General features: G+C 41.4%; 1 protein-coding gene across 1 annotated transcript; it reads right to left on the minus strand.

Annotated features, from left to right (window-relative positions):
• Nucleotides 1–327: 327 nt before the first annotated feature.
• Nucleotides 328–15595, minus strand: LOC123748786 (calphotin-like). Its single transcript, XM_045730931.2, has 4 exons — nucleotides 15573–15595; nucleotides 5386–6612; nucleotides 2731–2813; nucleotides 328–929 (listed from the first exon to the last, which is right to left on the minus strand). The coding sequence occupies exons 1-4, from the start codon at nucleotides 15593–15595 to the stop codon at nucleotides 328–330; spliced, it is 1935 nt and encodes a 644-aa protein (XP_045586887.2).
• Between the last annotated feature and the right edge of the window lie 5453 nt (nucleotides 15596–21048).

Below are 21048 nucleotides of genomic sequence, written 5' to 3' on the forward strand. Positions count from 1 at the left end.
AAATATTAACTTGGTCAGTCAGATGTGAAACAAGGTGATTGGGAATCACCTTGTTTCAATCAAAGAATCAAAGAGTACCAAAGGAAACTAAGGCAACCCAGATAGGTTGAAGAGGAGAGGGCTTCCTGAGAGACGGCCAAGTTGTACGGGATCCAAATGAAGATCTAAGAGTACTGGTTCCAGGTGAGGAGCAATGAGGACTGGTTCCAGAGCAAGAGCCAAGAGTACTGGTTTCAGAACAAGAGTCAAGAGTGGTGGTTCCAGAGCAAGAGCCAGGAGTACTGGTTCCAGAGCAAGAGCCAGGAGTGCTGGTTCCAGAACAAGAGCCTAGAGTGCTGGTTCCAGAGCAAGATCCAAGAATACTGGTTCCAGAACAAGAGTCAAGAGTGCTGGTTCCAGAGCAAGAGCCAAGAATGCTGGTTCCAGAGCAAGATCCAAGAATACTGGTTCCAGAACAAGAGCCAAGAGTACTAGTTCCAGAGCAAGAGCCATGAGTACTGGTTGCAGAGCAAGAGCCAAAAGTACTGGTTCCAGAACAAGAGCCAAGAGTGCTGGTTCCAGAGCAAGAGCCAAGAGTACTGGTTCCAGAACAAGAGTCAAGAGTGCTGGTTCCAGAGCAAGAGCCAAGAGTACTGGTTCCAGAGCAAGAGCCAAGAGTACTGGTTCCAGAGCAAGAGCCAAGAGTACTGGTTCCAGAACAAGAGCCAAGAGTACTGGTTCCAGAGCAAGAGCCAAGAGTACTGGTTCCAGAACAAGAGTCAAGAGTGCTGGTTCCAGAGCAAGAGCCAAGAGTGCTGGTTCCAGAGCAAGAGCTAAGAGTACTAGTTCCAGAGCAAGAGCCAAGAGTGCTGGTTCCAGAGCAAGAGCTAAGAGTACTAGTTCCAGAGCAAGAGCCAAGAGTACTGGTTCCAGAGCAAGAGCCCAGAGTACTGATTCCAAAGTTAAAATTCAGAGTGAGCTTGGAGAGACTGGGTTCCAGAATGAGAACCAAGAGGAATGGTTCTTGTGTTGGTTCCACTAATAGGTTGGACCATAGGGTGAGGTTAGGCCATAGAGTAAGCGCCAAAAAGACATCCAGAGGAAGGGTAAAAAAAATTAGGCTTCAAAATGATGGCAAAGAAAAGGAACTTTAGAATGATGACAAAGAAAAGGGGCTTTAGAATGATGACAAAGAAAAGGGGCTTTAGAATGATGACATAAAAAGGAGCTTCAGAATGAAGGCAAAGAAAAATGGGTTTAGAATGATGGCAAAGAAAAGGAGCTTCAGAATGATGGCAAAGAAAAGGGGCTTTAGAATGATGACATAAAAAGGAGTTTCAGAATGACGACAAAGAAAAGGAGCTTCAAACTTATGACAAAGAAAATGGGCTTCAGAATGATATCAAAGAGAGGGAGGGGGGGGATGCTTTAGAATGATTGCCAAGAGGTTCTGCTCCAGGGGTCATGAGACTGATTTCTGAGTGAGGGAGGTTCGGGGGCCCTAAGTATAGAGCCAATCTCTAAGTAAAGCAGATAGAGCATGAGACTAAAGTTTCATCCCAGCCCAAAAGGACAATCATGACTATTTGACAGAAAAAAATACGTTATGTAGTCGAAATCATATATATATTCCGTTATATATTATATAATACATTATATATTCCATCATTGGGAACATTAAGACCTTTCCGTGGCCGAGATCACGGTAACCATTACCAAAGGTATATCATGGTTGCCACTACCATGGGTAGATCGTGGCTGCCACTATCATGGGTAGATCGTGGCTGCCACTACCATGGGTAGATCATGGCTGCCACTACCATGGGTAGATCATGGCTGCCACTACCATGGGTAGATCATGGCTGCCACTACCATGGGTAGATCATGGCTGCCACTACCATGGGTAGATCATGGCTGCCACTACCATGGGTAGATCATGGCTGCCATTACCATGCCAAGATCACTGCTACCATTACCTCACCTTCCACAAAATGGTAAAGCTATTGTCATCAATCGTCCACCCGTGACCAGGAGCAAATGGAGATCCTTTCAATTCTTCGGAGGCGTCAGATCCTAACGCGGACCTGTTGGTTTGTTCAGTAAAGATAGCGAAGCATTTAAGTCTCGTAATGAATGTATCAGTTGACTGGCTCCTGGTGATACAGTATTCGCTCACCAGGCCCCTTAACTTCTCTCTAATGTAACGTTGCATTGATCGTGTGATATCGTGGTACATAGCATTCTGAAATAAACACCTCGGTATTCGGTTCGCTTCCAAAGAACTGCAGAGCTTCTGTGCTATCCTCATTTAATTATAGAGATATTGCCACACAAACACGCTTGTCTTCTCCTAAGCTCCCTTGCTATCCTCTTCTTATTCCTATTACTATCTCCTTCTCATTCGGTGGTTATAATAGGAGCTGCCTCGTATGGGCCAATAGGGCTTCTGCAGTTCTCATTATTACTACTATTCCCTACACCTTACTTTCCTCCTCAGCTCTCTCTTGCCTATTTATTGCCTGTCTCTACCTCCTCATCACAATCGACTTGAGAATGGTCCAGGACGGACCGAAACGTCGTCGTCCCTTCAACTTCTAGTGTGTGGTCTAGTCAACACTATTACACAAAGTATTTGATTATTTGCTCATTGACATTCTAGCTCACGAACAAGACGCCTCTAACTCTCAATTTGCATACAAAGCTGGTTACTCTGTACCTTTTTTAGTTTCGTGGTGACAAACTATTCAGTACCACGACTCATAAGAGCAATCTCTCGGTTTCTGGAGGTTCCCAAAGCTTTTGACAACGTTGAACACACTAAACTTTCTAGAGACCTGTTTAGCAGAAAAGTATGTCCTGTCAGGGCCAGGTATTTATATATGTCTTATCAGGTATGCTGTTGAATTAACAACACGCCTGCTGAATTTACAATACGCACCGCCAACAGAGAGGCAGCACAAGCACCAACAACAGGAAGAGAGGCAGCACCAGCACCACCAACAGGAAGAGAGGCAGCATAAACACCACCAACATGAAGAGAGACAGTGTAAGCACCCCCAACGGGAAGAGAGGCACCCCCAACGGGAAGAGAGTCAGCATAAGACCACCAACAGCATAACAACATTACCAACTGCAGAAAGAGCTAGAGAAAAAATACATTAACAACAGATTAAACAATAGCAGCTACAGATAATAAATATGACTTGCAGAATACCACACCCAGAGAAACATCAACATCAGTGAAAAAAAATTTAATCAACATCTGTGAAATTTTTTTTTAACAACATCAGTGAAAAAAATGGAATCAACATCTGTGTGTCTTAGAATACACACACAAGTACAGGGCGAAGCTGAGAAGCCAGTTTTGTGTGCCATCTGTGTCAGAGGTGTCTAGTTTGTCAGCTAGAAAGTCGATGAATATATAATGAAATACCTTTGTTGAATAGTGTTTAGGTAATAGCTCTTTAGTTATCACAAGAGGACATAGAAGCTCGACGGTTCTTTGGAATGGGAACCAGTGAAAAGGTGTTTATTACAGATGGCGATAAACCAATGGAGAGAAAGCGTGAGAGAGACACAGATAGATATGCAGTTTCGGCGTTCCATATTTAAGGTTGTCAGAGAATGTCATAGGGACTATCATAACTCTCTCTCTTTTTTAGCTCTCTTGCTGCATTCTCAACCATTTCAGGGGATACAGTGAGCAGGTGTTTAACATTCTCATCAGGGTACATAGAAGTTTCACATGCAGCTGTAGTTAGGTCAGTTTCTACCTCATCTGTCCTATAACTAGACATAGGCCATATATTGCTTATGCATTGTGCAATGTTGAATATTTGTCATGGAATATATTACATGTATTATTGGGCCCCTGAGGAATCGTCAATGACATCTGATAGCCCTCTGCATGAAATTCTTATGTATCTAATTTTTCCACAAAATTCAATAACAAAATTTCTTGAAAGGTTATCAGGAACCTCTGATTTCACAAGTATATCTTTCTCTTTCTTAATCCCCTTCATGACTACATGATACCAAGCTCTAGTGCTACGTCTGATCTGGAAGCAGCCAATCATCTCTGGAGCACCCAGTATATTTCAAGAGGTTTTTACCAGGAGATAGATCTATTCTGAAATGCCCTAACATGATCGTCCCAACCAGGCATACTACTACTTCTGCTCGTTTTAAGGAGTGATATTATCTAATCCCGGCCAAACTAGCATTGATATGACAGATGTAAACAAATAAATTAAACTATTTTGATGGAAATTACACTGAAGATTAGTGTATCATTTGGTATCTAAGAATTATTAAGACCTTCGTTAAGCAGGCACTTAAACTTATCCAGCTCAGCAATAGTGGACTTATCATAGAATAGATGTCTTCTAAGGAATTTTCTGTCCTGATTGGCAGCAGCAACTTGTGAGTGAAACATACTGAATGTGGCCAGGAGAGGAAGATCCCCAGTCAGGTTTCCATCATCACAGACAGCCTTATACCCACAGATGTATCATCAATCAGATCATCAATCAACAAAAATTATGTTAGACCTTTCACTCTTATGACAAAGATAATATTTAATTCATCGTTGATATCAGCAGGAGCTTATATGACACAGCAACAGCAGAAGCGTTTAGAATACACATCAACATCATCAATTACAGCAGCAACAGTGATGCAGCATTTAAGCAAACATCACTTGCAAGGTACCGTATCAGAATTAAAGTTAACAGAGACAGCAGCAATAGAAACAACAGAGGCCAGAACTTGGAATAGCAGAGGGCAATAGTTGGAACAGCAGAGGGCAACAGTCGGAACAACAGAAGGCAGCAGTCGGAACAACAGAAGGCAGCAGTCGGAACAACAGAAGGCAGCAGTCGGAACAACAGAAGGCAGCAGTCGGAACAACAGAAGGCAGCAGTCGGAACAACAGAAGGCAGCAGTCGGAACAACAGAAGGCAGCAGTCGGAACAACAGAAGGCAGCAGTCGGATCAACAGAAGGCAGCAGTTGGATCAACAGAAGGCAGCAGTTGGATCAACAGAAGGCAGCAGTTGGATCAACAGAAGGCAGCAGTTGGAACAGCAAAAGGCATAAATTGTAACATCAGAGGGCAGCAGTTGGAACAACAGAAAACAGCAGTGGGAACAACAGAAACAGCAGTGGGAACAACAGAAAACAGCAGTGGGAATAACAGAAAACAGTAGTGGGAACAACAGAAAGTAGCAGTGGGAACAACAGAAAGTAGCAGTGTCAACAGCAGAAATATCTGAAGACTCAAGAATAATATTAGCAACAGGACAAACTGGATCCAACAGCAAAAGAAAAGGAGGCTGCATAAAATATATACACAGCAGCTGGAGCAGAAGTAGCAACAGCAACGACTCAACATCGCAATGTAAATCACAGGACTAAAAAAGCAGCAGAATCAACAGCCGTTACTGGAGCATCAAAAGCAGGAGGTACAGAGGCCGCGGCAGGAGCATCAAAAGCAGGAGGTACAGAGGCCGCGGCAGGAGCATCAAAAGCAGGAGGTACAGAGGCTGAGGCAGGAGCATCAAAAGCAGGAGGTACAGAGGCCGCGGCAGGAACATCAAAAGCAGGAGGTACAGAGGCTGCGGCAGGAGCATCAAAAGCAGGAGGTACAGAGGCCGCGGCAGGAGCATCAAAAGCAGGAGGAACAGAGGCTGAGGCAGGAGCATCAAAAGCAGGAGGTACAGAGGCCGCGGCAGACGGAGCATCAAAAGCAGGAGGTGCAGAGGCCGCGGCAGGAGCATCAAAAGCAGGAGGTACAGAGGCCGCGGCAGGAGCATCAAAAGCAGGAGGTACAGAGGCCGCGGCAGGAGCATCAAAAGCAGGAGGTACAGAGGCCGCGGCAGGAGCATCAAAAGCAGGAGGTACAGAGGCCGCGGCAGGAGCATCAAAAGCAGGAGGTACAGAGGCTGCGGCAGACGGAGCATCAAAAGCAGGAGGTACAGAGGCCGTGGCAGAAGGAGCATCAAAAGCAGGAGGTACAGAGGCCGCGGTAGGAGCATTAAAAGCAGGAGGTACAGAGGCCGCGGCAGGAGCATCAAAAGCAGGAGGCACAGAGGCTGCGGCAGGAGCATCAAAAGCAGGAGGTACAGAGGCCGCGGCAGGAGCATCAAAAGCAGGAGGTACAGAGGCTGCGGCAGACGGAGCATCAAAAGCAGGAGGTACAGAGGCCGCGGCAGACGGAGCATCAAAAGCAGGAGGTACAGAGGCTGCGGCAGGAGCATCAAAAGCAGGAGGTACAAAGGCTGCGGCAGACGGAGCATCAAAAGCAGGAGGTGCAGAGGCTGCGGCAGGAGCATCAAAAGCAGGAGGTACAGAGGCTGCGGCAGACGGAGCATCAAAAGCAGGAGGTACAGAGGCCGCGGCAGAAGGAGCATCAAAAGCAGGAGGTACAGAGGCCGCGGTAGGAGCATCAAAAGCAGGAGGTACAGAGGCCGCGGCAAACGGAGCATCAAAAGCAGGAGGTACAGAGGCCGCGGCAGACGGAGCATCAAAAGCAGGAGGTACAGAGGCCGCGGCAGCAGGGGGGAGAATAGCTTTAGCTATTCTTGCGTCAGCGCCCACCAGCTGACGCAAGGGTGGGCTTGACGTGGGAGGGCCGCTGACGTCGAAGGTGTGTCAGGAGCCGGGGATGACAGTAATGATGAGGGCAACACTTGCTATAAACCTCGCCGGGGAGGACCTGCATACTAATACTCCAGCAAGGAGGTGAGGCGTCAGGTACCTCAGGGATGGGTTGGTACCGTGGCGTGCACCGGCGGACATAGGTACCGTTGATTGTACCGGAGCTTAGGGGGTAGGAGAGATTGGTAGTGTGGATTGGGCCGGAGGCTGGGGTAGGGAATGAGTGCCGAGGAGTGTACCAGAGGTTTGATACAGCGTTTTGTACCCGAGTCTTCTGAAGGATTGGTGTAGGGAGAGGGATGCTGGTACCGTGGCTGGGAGATGTTTGTCTTAAGTTCTGTACCTCGGCTAACGAAGCATTTGAAGTGTGCCTTGTAGTTAGGGGGATAAAAAGGGAATTTTGTTTTGGCCTGTAACTGTGAAAGGTGTTTGTTGTCTGACCTACAAATACCAGAGAGGCATTTGTATATATTTTCAGCACTCGAGCATGGAGGCGCTTCAGCCGTTGTGTATCCGGGTGTCCAGTAGCTTGTACCGTTACCTGTACCTGGAGATATAGGTCCTTGTACCGTTAACTGTACCGGGATTTTAGAGTACTGTTAACGGTATGTACTAGGATTTTGATTTGATGAATTGTTAAGGAATGAGTCTCGCCCCTCAAAGCACCTACTTTAATTGTATATAAATGTGCATTATTGACTAATTTTGTTTTTAGTGTAAAAAAATGTGAATGGTTATGGGTAACACTTTCTCCTGTTTTCAGCAATTTATATGTGGAGTTCTATGAAACTAACCTATAGAATATAGTTTGGCCTCATAATACAACATGGTTTCGCCAAGTTGTATTTTGCTAAAGATCTGAGGCTATAGATAGATGCTGTCTGGAGATAGCATCGGGAGCTTAGAAATGCTAAGCTATCTTGAGATTGCATCTGGAGCTTAGAAATGCTAAGATATCTGGAAATATTTATATTATAATTAAATAATCTAGCAACATTCAAGAAAGTTTACAATTGATTCTGAGCAAACCAATTCTTACCCATTCCAAGAAGAGTTAATTTATACATGTGAAAATTGTGTTGTTTTATGTACATTGAAAAGCAACAAATGTCGGGTCTTGTGTTCACTTTTACTCATCTCATCGTCAAAGAGTAAAAGTAGCTGATTTCTCTTCAGTGTATGTGGAGGATCTAAGGATATATAACCCTGAATATTTTGATGAAATTAGTGTACATATAGTACAGGATTCAATTTAAAATACCGAAAGTACCCTATTGATAAAACTAGCAAAATTGTTCCTAATACCAAAATTTGGAAAAGAAAGAATGGCATTTCACGATAACACCAATGAAATTCCTAAATTACTGAAACAATTTAATATCGACATAGCATTTAGGAATCTTGATATAAAAAGACATAACAAATTCCCCCAAGTAGTTGCAATGGTTGTTTGTAAATAAAATCATGCAAAAATTGTAACAAGTTCTATGTTGGCCAAACATGTGAACATTTTGAACAAAGAATAAAAGAACACAAACATAGCTTGAGGACAGGTGAAGAGTCCAAGGTATTGTTTATTCAATGAATAGATAGTAATCATTCAATTGACCTGACTAAATCATGCTCTAAATGCGTTAGCGAAGTACTGAATCTTCATTTATAGAAAAGTAGCGATTAGGATAATATTAATATAAGTCCAGGACTATATAAATTAGATAGCCCTATAATTGAAGAGATATTTTATCTCTTTTTAGCGTTGAGAATATATTCCTAATATATTTAGGCGTCAGACCATAATAAATTGTGAAAATTAACTTTGGAGAGTAAATTTTTCAACTTCCCTCAACAGTGACGAGAAACATAAGAAATATTGAGAAGATTCCTGTTAGAATAATTAATCTTACCCTGTCGGTAATATTCAACAATATCATATATATATATATATATTACATATATATATATATATATATATATATATATATATATATATATATATATATATATATATATATATATATATATATATTACATATATATATATTATATATATATATATATATATATATATATTACATATATATATATTATATATATATATATATATATATATATATATATATATATATATATATATATATATATATATATATATATATATATATATATGCATGCGGAAAATCCACAGAGAAATATGAAATGAGGTGAACGTTTCGGCTTGTTAAAGCCTTTGTCAACACCAGACTGACTAGAGGAGAAGGGAGAAGGGGGAGGATATATAGGCCGACACCTGACCAACCCATCCCTAGGGAAAGAATTATCCAAAACCAGGTATAGCTTATCTTAGAATGGTCAAAGAGGATTAAGCGGTCAGAGAATAAGGATGAAAGATAAAGAAAAGCCTCATGAACACACAATATATGAATATAAAATTATAATGAGACATTGTAAGCCTCTCTATCAGAGTTTTTTCTTAAACTGTTGTGCAATATTATAACTTAAAAATGGATCAAGTTTGTACATTCCAGTACTAACATTAAGAAGATTTGGACACTGACTGATTAGAGCAGACTCAATTAAATTCCGTTCCACGAAATCCCCACAATTGGTAATGCTTTTTGCCCCATTCCAGTTAATATTGTTTTCGCATAAACTCGTATGTAGATACAATGCATTAGACGTCTGGGCAGTTCTAATACTATAAGCATGTTGTGACAACCGCAATTGTAAGGACTTTCCTGTTTGTCCAAGGTACACAGAATCACAATCATTGCAGGGAATCGAATACACACAACCTGCTGTATCAGGGGAGTTTTTTATTAAATTGGATTTGATCGTACTATTAGTGAATACCAAATTTATATTAAGTTTCTGTGATTGCACATCTTAACAAAACTCTTAAAACTGTGTGTAAAGGCGATAAAGAGTTGATATCTAGGCTAACAAGTCGATCCCCCTCTCTTCCTTAAATGTATGGTCTTATAAAAACTCATAAGCCATATAATCCGGCAAGGCCGATTATTAGTTCAGTTGGTTCGGTGGCTTATAAACTCTCTAAGTGGTTAGTCAAAGTTTTGTCTCCTATAGTTGGTACTATTTCCAACTCACACTTGACAAACAATGTGGACTTAGTTAATAAGCTATCCACACTGAATTTAAATTTTGATTTTAAACTAATAAGTTTCGATGTGACCTCTTTATTCACTAAAGTTCCTGTTGATGATCTGTTAGAATTTCTACGTGAGGAACTGCCTAAATATAATTTGAGCTTGTAGACCAATAAAGTATTGGAACTTATCAAATTGTGTATAAAAGACAATTATTTTTGTTTTAATGGAATTTTTTTCAAACAAACATTTGGTATGGCGATGGGCAATCCTCTTTCCCCAGTTTTAAGCAATTTGTATATGGAATTCTTCGAAACAAAAATCTTATCCAGGATAATCCCGGCTAATGTAGTTTGGTTTAGGTATGTTGATTATATTTTGTGCTTATGGCCGTGCGACAAAGACCAGATAGTTTTTCTTAATGAACTCAATTCTTTGGTACCTTCAATAAAATTCACTTGTGAGACTGAGGAGAATGGTACTCTTCCGTTTTTGGACATTATGATTCATAGAGTCACTAGAAAGTTCAAATTTAATGTGTATAGGAAACCTACCAACGTGGGGTCGTATGTTCGTTTTTATTCGAATCATCATAGTAAAGTGAAACAGGCAGTATTTTCAGGAATGTTTCTTCGAGCTTTGAGGGTATGCAGCCTTGAGTTTTCTGATGAAGAGATTGCTAAAATATATGAAATTGAGAAGAGTTTACAATATCCTAAGAGGTTTTTGGATTTCTTGTTTGAACAAGCCAAGCGTACGTTTTATAATCACGTCCCTAAGGCGAAACCAGAAATTATTAACTCATTGGTGGTACCTTATGCGAGTGGACTTGAAAAATTGTCTCTGATTTTTAAGAAACATAATATAAATTTGGTGTTCACTAATAGTACGATCAAATCCAATTTAATAAAAAACTCCCCTGATACAGCAGGCTGTGTGTATTCGATTCCCTGCAATGATTGTGATTCTGTGTACCTTGGACAAACAGGAAAGTCCTTACAATTGCGGTTGTCACAACATGCTTATAGTATTAGAACTGCCCAAACGTCTAATGCATTGTATCTACATACGAGTTTATGCGATCACAATATTAACTGGAATGGGGCAAAAAGCATTACCAATTGTGGGGATTTCGTGGAACGGAATTTAATTGAGTCTGCTCTAATCAGTGTCCAAATCTTCTTAATGTTAGTACTGGAATGTACAAACTTGATCCATTTTTAAGTTATAATATTGCACAACAGTTTAAGAAAAAACTGATAGAGAGGCTTACAATGTCTCATTATAATTTTATATTCATATATTGTGTGTTCATGAGGCTTTTCTTTATCTTTCATCCTTATTCTCTGACCGCTTAATCCTCTTTGACCATTCTAAGCTAAGCTATACCTGGTTTTGGTTAATTCTTTCCCTAGGGATGGGTTGGTCAGGTGTCGGCCTATATATCCTCCCCCTTCTCCCTTCTCCTCTAGTCAGTCTGGTGTTGACAAAGGCTTTAACAAGCCGAAACGTTCACCTCATTTCATATTTCTCTGTGGATTTGGCTTATTTCGCAAATCGGGCCTTGCATAGTAGGCTGAGAAGTGCGTTCTGGCTACTAGGTACGACATATATATATATATATATATATATATATATATATATATATATATATATATATATATATATATATATATATATATATGTATATTATGCCTTAGAATTTCATACTTGAATTTGGCTTCACATCTGTACCATTAAAACACTGACAGAAACTAACAAATATTTTCGTGTATCTTGTTGGGTGGCCCAGCTCTTCCCTGGAAGACGTATATGTTCTTATTCTTTTTGTAGAACAAAATCCCATCGAAATTTGACACTCTGTGCTTGAGGAGAGAAGGATGAGAGTGAGTATGAGAGAGAAAGTGAGAAAGGGAAAGAGAGGAGAGAGATGGAATTGAGAAACATGGAAGAGAAAGACAGCGAGAGCGCGTGAGCAAGAGAAAGAGCGATAGAGTGAGAGGGAGGGAGAGAGAGCGAGACAGACATGCAGAGAGAAGAAATATCTGTGCCAGTCTTACCCCCACATACAAACCATGTACGTCTGAAATATTTACATTTGTCTACTAGTTTTTCCCAATTCTTCCCGGCAGGTTAATTAGAAGCACAGATGACAACTACGACCAAGTTCCATCCGTCTAATAAATGGTGTTTTCTGTCGTAATGTTTCATCTGGAACACAACCACCCAATTCCTTCCTGGAAATATGTCTTTGACGTGAAGTCTTTGGACACGCTGGGCTGCAAGTACTAACTATGTACCTGTGAGTGATTGCTCAGTTGTTAGCGAAGGGCGGAGGGGTGTTAACGTTGATGGGGGGTGGGGGAAGAGAAGTTTCAGGGAAAAGCGCCAAGTCAATACGACTATATATAGCACTTGGAAGGGATAAGGATATGGGATGGGACGGGGGAGAAGGAATGGTGTCCAACCACTTAAACGGTCGGGAATTTAACACTCACTTGGTGGGTGAGGATTGAACTCTAATAGGGTGTTGGGGGAAAGGGATAATGGGGAAAGGGGGGGGGGGTTAAAGCCTTCACGATCGACTCTTACCTTATTCTGACCAACAGTTTTCTCCCTTTTCCCTATTCCCCATTTATCGTCAAATATTTTTCCATTCCTCCCTAGTTACTAAGTTCCCTTTTTCTTCTCCTTTCCGTTCATATACCTCAATACTGGAACGCCCAACTGGTTAATGTAAACTAATCTAGACTCTTAATAACAGGCTTGATTTTATCTTCTTTTAACTATTTTGTTTAACGGAGTGGACAGGTTGGGCAAGAAGTCACTATCACTTGAGTTACCCCAAATGATTATCGCATTGTATTGCTGTTCTCCAACACCAAGTCCTTCTACAAAAAATTCGTGTTCTTGAAAAAATCCCTCCACAAGATAGCTGGACTGAGGAGCAGAGGACTTGGGCAATCAACTCCCAGATGAGAGCAAAACGAGCTATATATTCACCTACATGAACGATTGAAAGACAACTGGGTGGATTCCACTGTTTTTTTTTTTTTTTTTTTGGGTGGGGTGGGGGGGATTTCGCCTCTCACCCGAAGGTAGAGGTGCAGCTCTCTAAGCTACTCTTTTATGAACCCATCCCTGCCCTTGTGTGGCAGTGCACAAAAGAAAATCGCATCTACATATTCTTACATTGAAACATGTAGACCCCAGAAGTGACTCGAACCCAGTCACTTCTGGGGGTGGAGTTTTCAGTTGCATATATGCTTGGGGAATAATCAAGCTTGTTCGCATATTATATATATATATATATATATATATATATATATATATATATATATATATATATATATATATATATATATATATATATATATATATATTATTTTGTGAGGGTACCACCTCTGGTGCCAATGTGGGGACCCATAGCCTCGGAGAAGAAAATAAAAAGTATTCAGAGGAGACCTTGTGGTCTCTCACTGAACACTAATATTATCTTCTCCTACCACCCCCATTCTTTTGTATGTACACATATATATTTACTTTATTTGAACTTTGTTACAAAAAAGGAGTTACATATGGGTTACAAAGATGGTTGTCATAGGTTGTCGAGTTCCTCCAGCTCCTCAGATGGCGGGCAGGAATATATATATATATATATATATATATATATATATATATATATATATATATATATATATATATATATATATATATATATATATATATATATGCATCGACCAATAGTCTAGACCTGTTGTCTGACGTATGATCCTCTGTCCTGTGTGACAGTGAATACCAGCATTATCCTCACTCTAATACGACCAAATTAAATTACTCAGATTAGGCAAAAATTGAACTAATTTTGTCAATAAGGATGTTAATAATAATAATAATCTAAGCTGATAGCATCTGCCCCGAAAATCATAGACGTAGAAGAACGTTGCCTAGGATAAAACAACATTCCAAATGACCCTGAAATTAGGTGCAAATCATTCATATAACATTTAATGTATGCACAGTGCAGGAGTTAAAGATATTTCGAAGATAATTGTTCTCCTCTGATTATTCACCACCAAAAATTGGCCACTGTGTTACCATTTCGGCGAGGAAACATAGATTTTCCCTTCATATCTGTAGTCATAATGTATGCTAACTAATTGGCACTTGTATTATGTAAAATGTTCAATAATACATTAGAATAGAGAAGTTCAATTCTCAGAGTAAACAGGTCCCTGAATACAAATCACTACATACAATAGTGAGAGAACCAATTTTGGGGAAATTGGTTGTGGGGTTAATATAGCATGTTGAAAATATTATTGGCCAGAGTAGCTTCAAATGCTAACAAAAAAAAGGAAAATATTTTTCCCTACTGATCTCTCGGTGCATTCAGCCACAACTCAGGTTGCCAAGGCATCAACTGCTGCATGTTTGCTAAAGTCTGACAATTCCCCAAAAATTTGACGTCCTGAAATGGTGGAAACCTCCGAAGGTGAATCCTACGATATGGTGGGTTGGGAGTACGAAGTGTGTGGGTTCGAATCCCCCATCATAGCTTCTACTCATTTTCTCACTCTCCTTGTTACATAATCGCTCACCAAATCTTGTAACCACTGCTCTGAGATATTAAAATATGAATTATTATTTATAAAAGTAGATTCTAATTTTAAATTGTTAAAGCCACTTGTACAGACTTGTCGAGTAGATAGATGGGGCCAGATTCACGAAAGCACTTACGCAAGCACTTACGAACCTGTACATCTTTTCTCAATCTTTGGCGGCTTTGTTTCCAATTATTAAACAGTTAATGAGCTCCGAAGCACCAGGAGGCTGTTTATAACAATAACAGCAGTTGATTGGGAAGTTTTCATGCTTGTAAACTGTTTAATAAGTGTAACCAAAGCCGTCAAAGATTGAGGAAAGATGTATAGGTTCGTAAGTGCTTGCGTACCTGCTTCGTGAATCTGGCCCCAGAAGCTCAACTTCACACAGGTTCGCATAAACACAATCATGTCTGGTTATAATTAATTTCAAACATGATAGAATTCGACTTTCTTAAGGAACTAATTGTCTTACGTTTTTGCCAGACAATTAAGTAGCAAATATAATTAGATAATTAATACAAATAATTGCTATTGTCAGAGACGTGAAGACTGTACCAAGACCTGTATCAAGACCCCCTCCCCCCCCTCCCTCCTCTAATAACTCTAGGTCTAACTACGCTTGTCTAACTTCCCAGGGAGTTAGGCAACCCCACAATAGTTGCCTAACTCCCTGGGAAGCTATTTTCACCTAACACCTATTCAGGTGAAAATACAACATGCTCAACCGTTTCGGTTCAGCCCAGTCATTTGAACCCGGTATCCGCGAGTGTGTCGCGAACGTAGACCACTGTGCCACAACTCATGTTTTAAAAGTGTGGTATCGTCTTGTCACATTTACGAAATCTTTACATCTTTTTCTCAATCATAAGGCTTTCTCGTGATCGAGAAAAGCTTTCTGTGAACATTCAGGGGGATGTGGGGCCCTTGGTTTCTCTTTGGGCTGCCAAGAGGAGCTTCTGTGGTTGACAGCAGCAGTCGGGTACCATGCAAGTGCCGGATACACAGGTATGGTGGACCTTAAACACCCTCGCCCCCCATACCTCACACCCCCACCACCAGTCTGAGCAAATTAAGATGACGTGAGAATGAATCAATGTTGAAAATATTGATTGAATGTTGATGAGATATTAATTTGGCATGTTTAGTCTGCTGGAAAACGTCTTTCAACCGCCGTCAGCTGCTTTTTAAGGAACCTTGGCGCCGTCAACGGACATTCAAGCGTCTACCAGCTGCTGCAGTCATCAGTCATGCTAGCGTCTACCAGCAGCTGCGGTCATCAGTCATGCTAGCGTCTACCAGCAGCTGCGGTCATCAGTCATGCAAGCGTCTACCAGCTGCTGCAGTCATCAGTCATGTAAGCGTCTACCAGCAGCTGCGGTCATCAGTCATGCAAGCGTCTACCAGCTGCTGCAGTCATCAGTCATGCAAGCGTCTACCAGCAGCTGCGGTCATCAGTCATGCAAGCATCTACCGGCAGCTGCGGTCATCAGTCATACAAGCATCTACCAGCAGCTGCGGTCATCAGTCATGCAAGCGTCTACCAGCAGCTGCGGTCATCAGTCATGCAAGCATCTACCAGCAGCTGCGGTCATCAGTCATGCAAGCGTCTACCAGCAGCTGCGGTCATCAGTCATGCAAGCGTCTACCAGCAGCAGCAGCAGCAGCTGTCAGTCGTGCTAGCGTGCAGAAACCAAGCTCACGGTATCGCTGGGCTTCATCTGGAAAATTGACAGCATTTGCTGCTATCGCAAATTTAGTACTCGCTAATTAGGATCGTTGAGCTTGTAGATTACAATCACAATAGAGGAGCCGACAACACGAAGTTCCTCGGTAGCACCCCCACCCTCAACACCCCCACCCTCAACACCCCACCATTTACACCCTCACCCACCATAACCCCCCCAACAACATGCTCCCAAGTCACCTGTTGTTGATGCAGTCAATTGGGAGGATTTGTCCGGTTAACCGGTGGGACCAGTTTACTTGCCCTGTAATTACCGGACTAGATAAGAGTAGGTTTCTAATGTGAGCAAGTCGCTGGGCCGCCACTGTGGGCCAGGGTGAGTCGCCACTGTGGGCCAAGGTGGGTCGTCACTGTGGCCCAGGAAGGGTCGCCACGGTGGGCCAAAGTGGGTCGTCACTGCTGGTCAGAGTGGGTCGTTAGTGTGGGCCAGGGTGGGTCGCCACTGTGGGCCAGGATGGGTCGTCACGGTGGGCCAAAGTGGGTCGTCACTGTGAGCTAGGATGGATTTTGTTCCTTTTTGTTCTGTACTTAAAAATTACAGCTGCATTTCCAGTCTCATAATTATTTGTAATTGTAATTGTTTGTCTACTGACTGGGCAATAGACAATTTGTGTGATGGCTGGCGGTGACACGGGAATTGAGGCTCCTTGGTGTAATAACATCGATCTCAAAGAGTCTTGCTTCTTGTTTCCTCTGATATCTTACTGTTACCTCCCCATTCTATATCTACACAGACTATATTCCCAATATTTTTTACCTCCTCCTCGTCTGCTGGACCAAACACTGACCTGGGCAATAGATTTTAGCCGGATACAATTCCCAGGCCCTCTAGACAGGCTTGCTTGACAGGTAGGCCCCTCAATCAAGCTTAACGCATTTTTGACTGGCATTATACATATATACTTGGCAAACACACAAGCTAGTTGGGTTTGAGACACACAACAGACAATTCTGTTTGCCAGTCGCAAGTTACAGACACGCGTGATCAAGCTGCTTCGAGGATGTATAATCTATAACTTGTCTGTTAAATCCGACACAGAAACATTATTGAGAAGAACTTATACAGATCGTTACAAATGTGTCTGTGCTGAACAGGTGTAAATTACACTTACATTTATATACATAACGTGAATAATATTTAGCTTCCAGTAATCAGCGTATGATTGATCCTAACTTTATCATTACTGTTGAATAATTACCACATTACTACTAATAATACTGCTATTTAAACTACTACAACAACAAACTACCATCACTAAAACTAACCAATAACAAAAACACTTCTGAAAAATTTCGTCTCTCGCTAATATTTTGAATAAACAATATTCCATTAGACTTCAGATTTGAGCTTTCAATAGGTTTATGCAGCACTGATGGATCCGATTCTCGCTGTTGGTTGGTGATGAAGAGCGATGCGTGTCTGGCCAAGCGAGCACACTTGCTCTCTGGCAGTAAGACTGACGGAGAGGGGGATAATCTGTGAGGCAGATTTAGAGATGTTGTGTATACATTCCTCGTCGTGCTGAACGCTACTGCATTCCTCTTAAGAATATATGCACCTGACGCCAAGTTAGGGGAGACTGCATACACTCTACGTCAAATTAAGGGAGACTGCATACACTCTTTACGTCAAATTAGGGGAGACTGCATACAGTCTTGACGTCAAATTAGGGGAGACTGCATACAGTCTTGACGTCAAATTAGGGGAGACTGCATACAATCTTGACGTCAAATTAGGGGAGATTCCATACACTCTTTACGTCAAATTAGGGGAGACTGCATACAGTCTTGACGTCAAATTAGGGGAGACTGCATACAACCTTGACGTCAAATTAGGGGAGATTCCATACACTCTTGACGTCAAACTAGGGAGACTCATGTAAGTTTAGCTAAGCCAACTAACAATTAACCCAACCCTGACCTCACTTTCACAAGCTACCCAAACACAAGCCAGCTCCATCTAACACAAGTCAGACCAACAAACACAAGCAGACCGACTCATGTTCTATTATGACAGTTTTTCTCCCGAGCGTGTAGTGCAAAATCTCCGTGTGTATAACTCAGTAAGTAATGTTTATCAACACTTGTTACTCTCACAGGAGGAGCAGAGGTCATACACCGTGGTACACCGTTGAGAAAGGAGCTGTGATTTGGGCGCTAAGGGTCACTGTAAATATTTTCTGATAACATTATACCCGCTTTCATAAGCCTTGAAATTGAAATAGGTTTATTGGGGGTATATAACAGACAGAAAGGGATGAGGTAGCTAAAGCTTTTCTTACCTCGTTTAGTACTGTGTTTATATATATATATATATATATATATATATATATATATATATATATATATATATATATATATATATATATATATATTTATTTATTTTACCGAACATTTTGGTTGATAAACTAGCATTTCTTCCTGAACAGATGCCGTAGGATACCTGGTTGATACCTGATTAATGGGGTTCTGGGAGTTGTTCTACTCCCCAAGCCCGGCCCGAGGCCAAGCTTGACTTGTGAGAGTTTGGTCCATTAGGCTGTTGCTTGGAGCGGCCCGCAGGCCTACATACCCACCACAGCCCGGCTGGTCTGGCACTCCATGGAGGAAACAATCTAGTTTCCTCTTGAAGATGTCCACGGTTGTTCCGGCAATATTTCCTATGCTTGCTGGATACCAATCTTACACACAAATACTTTTATGGCTAATTACTTACAAATGAGTGGCAATAAAGAGGTTATAAATCGACATTAAGACAAATCAACAAAATGTTTCCATCTTGGCGCAAAATTCATATATCTCTCCAGAATGTTGTTAGCCTTGACTTCACAACGGGAGACTATTAACTCCCTTCCTCCTCTCAGGCTATATTTATCCTGTAAATTCATGTTGTTTGAAATTAATATTAACGAAGGAAAATGTTACTTATTATTTGTGCAAAGTATATTTTTCTCTGCGGTTGGAGAGAGAGTTCATATTTCTGTTACATTTGCTCTCTTCACCGTCACCGGGTACACATTCTTATTGGTTCCATTTCCCATTACTCTGCAGGAGAACCTGTTCACGAGCAAGCACGCACGGTGGCCGCAGGCAAAACCCAATGTTTGTCTTGGTTTACACCAAACATTAAGTGAAGGAAATATTTTAAAGCGACTTGGCCGTTCGTGCGAGATGCCATACCAGGACACTTGTCTTATTTCACCCCTGATTGTGGTTAAGTATTTCTCACATATATTTACACCCGCGAAACTCGTGCTGGCATCTATTTCTCACAGGTGTTCCAGCCGGCTAATTTTAACGAGAGGGGTGATGAGACATTCTTCTAAATTGTGTAGAATGCTCATGTGTAGCGTGTTCGGGGCTGGGGAAGCTCTCACATACACAATCTAATACCTTTGTGGATTTTTAAGATCACATTGATTTGCGATCATTTCTAATAATCTATGAAGAAACCTCAGGTGAATTTTATGTGACAGTTAAAAAAAACAGAGAGATTATAAAGCGCCATCTATCAGAGACTTGGGGGTGCTTAAAGCACCGTCTATCAGCCTCAGAAGATGTGGGGAAGGGAAGGGAACAATCAGGGGGAAAGCACCAAGCCATTACAACTATATAGCACTGTGAAGGGGCCAGGATAAGGATTAGGGATGGAACGGCGGGGAAAGGAATGGTGCCCAACCACTTGGACGGTCGGGGATTGAGCGCTGTCATAAACTTGAGCGGTGGAGAGGTGAGCTGCAGTGCCTCACGACTGAGAAGCTCAGCATATACAGCTATAATTTAACAGACCCTCCAAGACTCTACAATTTGGTTACACACATCCAATTACCTTTGAGAATTATTCAAACAAATGGCAATAAATACCGAAACTCAATATTTTTCCAGTTTGTTTAAATAGCCAATTAACCGGGTCAAGACTTCAGAAGAGAGGAAAAACTAGGTTTTGGTTTGTGAACATCGTTAAGCAGAACATTTGTCTTGCTTTAAATATGAGTTCGCACTATTTCCAACTGAAGTGCTTGAGTGGAAAAATATTCATATTTTACTAAGTTTCTATATAAGAAACTAAAATGGATAATACATTACATAATCGTGGTTGATGAGAGATTGTCACTCACATGAGACAGAGAGAACTACAAGAGGGGTTGATTGTACAATCCCATGGGGAAGGGGGGACGCGGATGTTGCGGTAAGGGGATGGGGTCAGGGTGGTGTGGGTGCGGAGGAGAGGGGGTAGGTATGCACTGAATGCTTCAGAGCTAGCGGTAAATCACAGAGTGCAATACGACACTACAACCAATTTGTGTAACTAACGAACTAAGAGAACAATTGGTGTTATGGGGAACCAATTTGCAGGAAAATCTTTATGGCCCTTAACACGCTTATAACAGCAGGCCGGCACTTGAGGGCGGGGGTTCGAAGGCTGCCGAAGATGTCCCAAACCCCAAGAAAACAATTTACAACCCCAAATAAATGCGTCTTCCTTTTTTTATCATAGTTTCTCCCGTGAATCCTCAGGTTATAAATGAATCTCAACAAATCTACTGATTTTCTTTTACATAAACAATGACTTAAAAGACATATTTTGTGTATGTATCCCTAATGTTTACTTATATAAATTCACTAAATTCTTTACAGAGGCTAGACAGTCCTGGTTAGAGCACCTGACAGTTATTTGTTCATTTATGTTAAGCTATAGCTTATTTTATATATATATATATATATATATATATATATATATATATGTCGTACCTAGTAGCAAGAACGCACTTCTCAGTCTACTATGCAAGGCCCGATTTGCCTAATAAGCCAAGTTTTCATGAATTAATTGTTTTTCGACTTCCTAACCTACCTAACCTAACCTAACCTAACTTTTTCGGCTACCTAACCAAACCTAACCTATAAAGATAGGTTAGGTAGGGTTGATTAGGTTCGGTCATATATCTACGTTAATTTTA

Source organism: Procambarus clarkii, chromosome 8 (genome assembly GCF_040958095.1).
Source record: "Procambarus clarkii isolate CNS0578487 chromosome 8, FALCON_Pclarkii_2.0, whole genome shotgun sequence".
NCBI classification, from domain to species: domain Eukaryota; kingdom Metazoa; phylum Arthropoda; class Malacostraca; order Decapoda; family Cambaridae; genus Procambarus; species Procambarus clarkii.

Excerpts from the sequence above, each read along its gene's own strand:
- LOC123748786 (XM_045730931.2), bottom strand. The coding sequence starts at position 15,595 with ATGACTGATGACTGCAGCAGCTG. Across the intron at positions 6,613-15,572 it reads ACTGATGACTGCAGCAGCTG|CGGCCCTCCCACGTCAAGCC; the intron begins GTAGACGCTTGA and ends CTTCGACGTCAG. Across the intron at positions 2,814-5,385 it reads TCTGCTGCTTTTTTAGTCCT|GTCTCTAGAAAGTTTAGTGT; the intron begins GTGATTTACATT and ends TCTGCTAAACAG.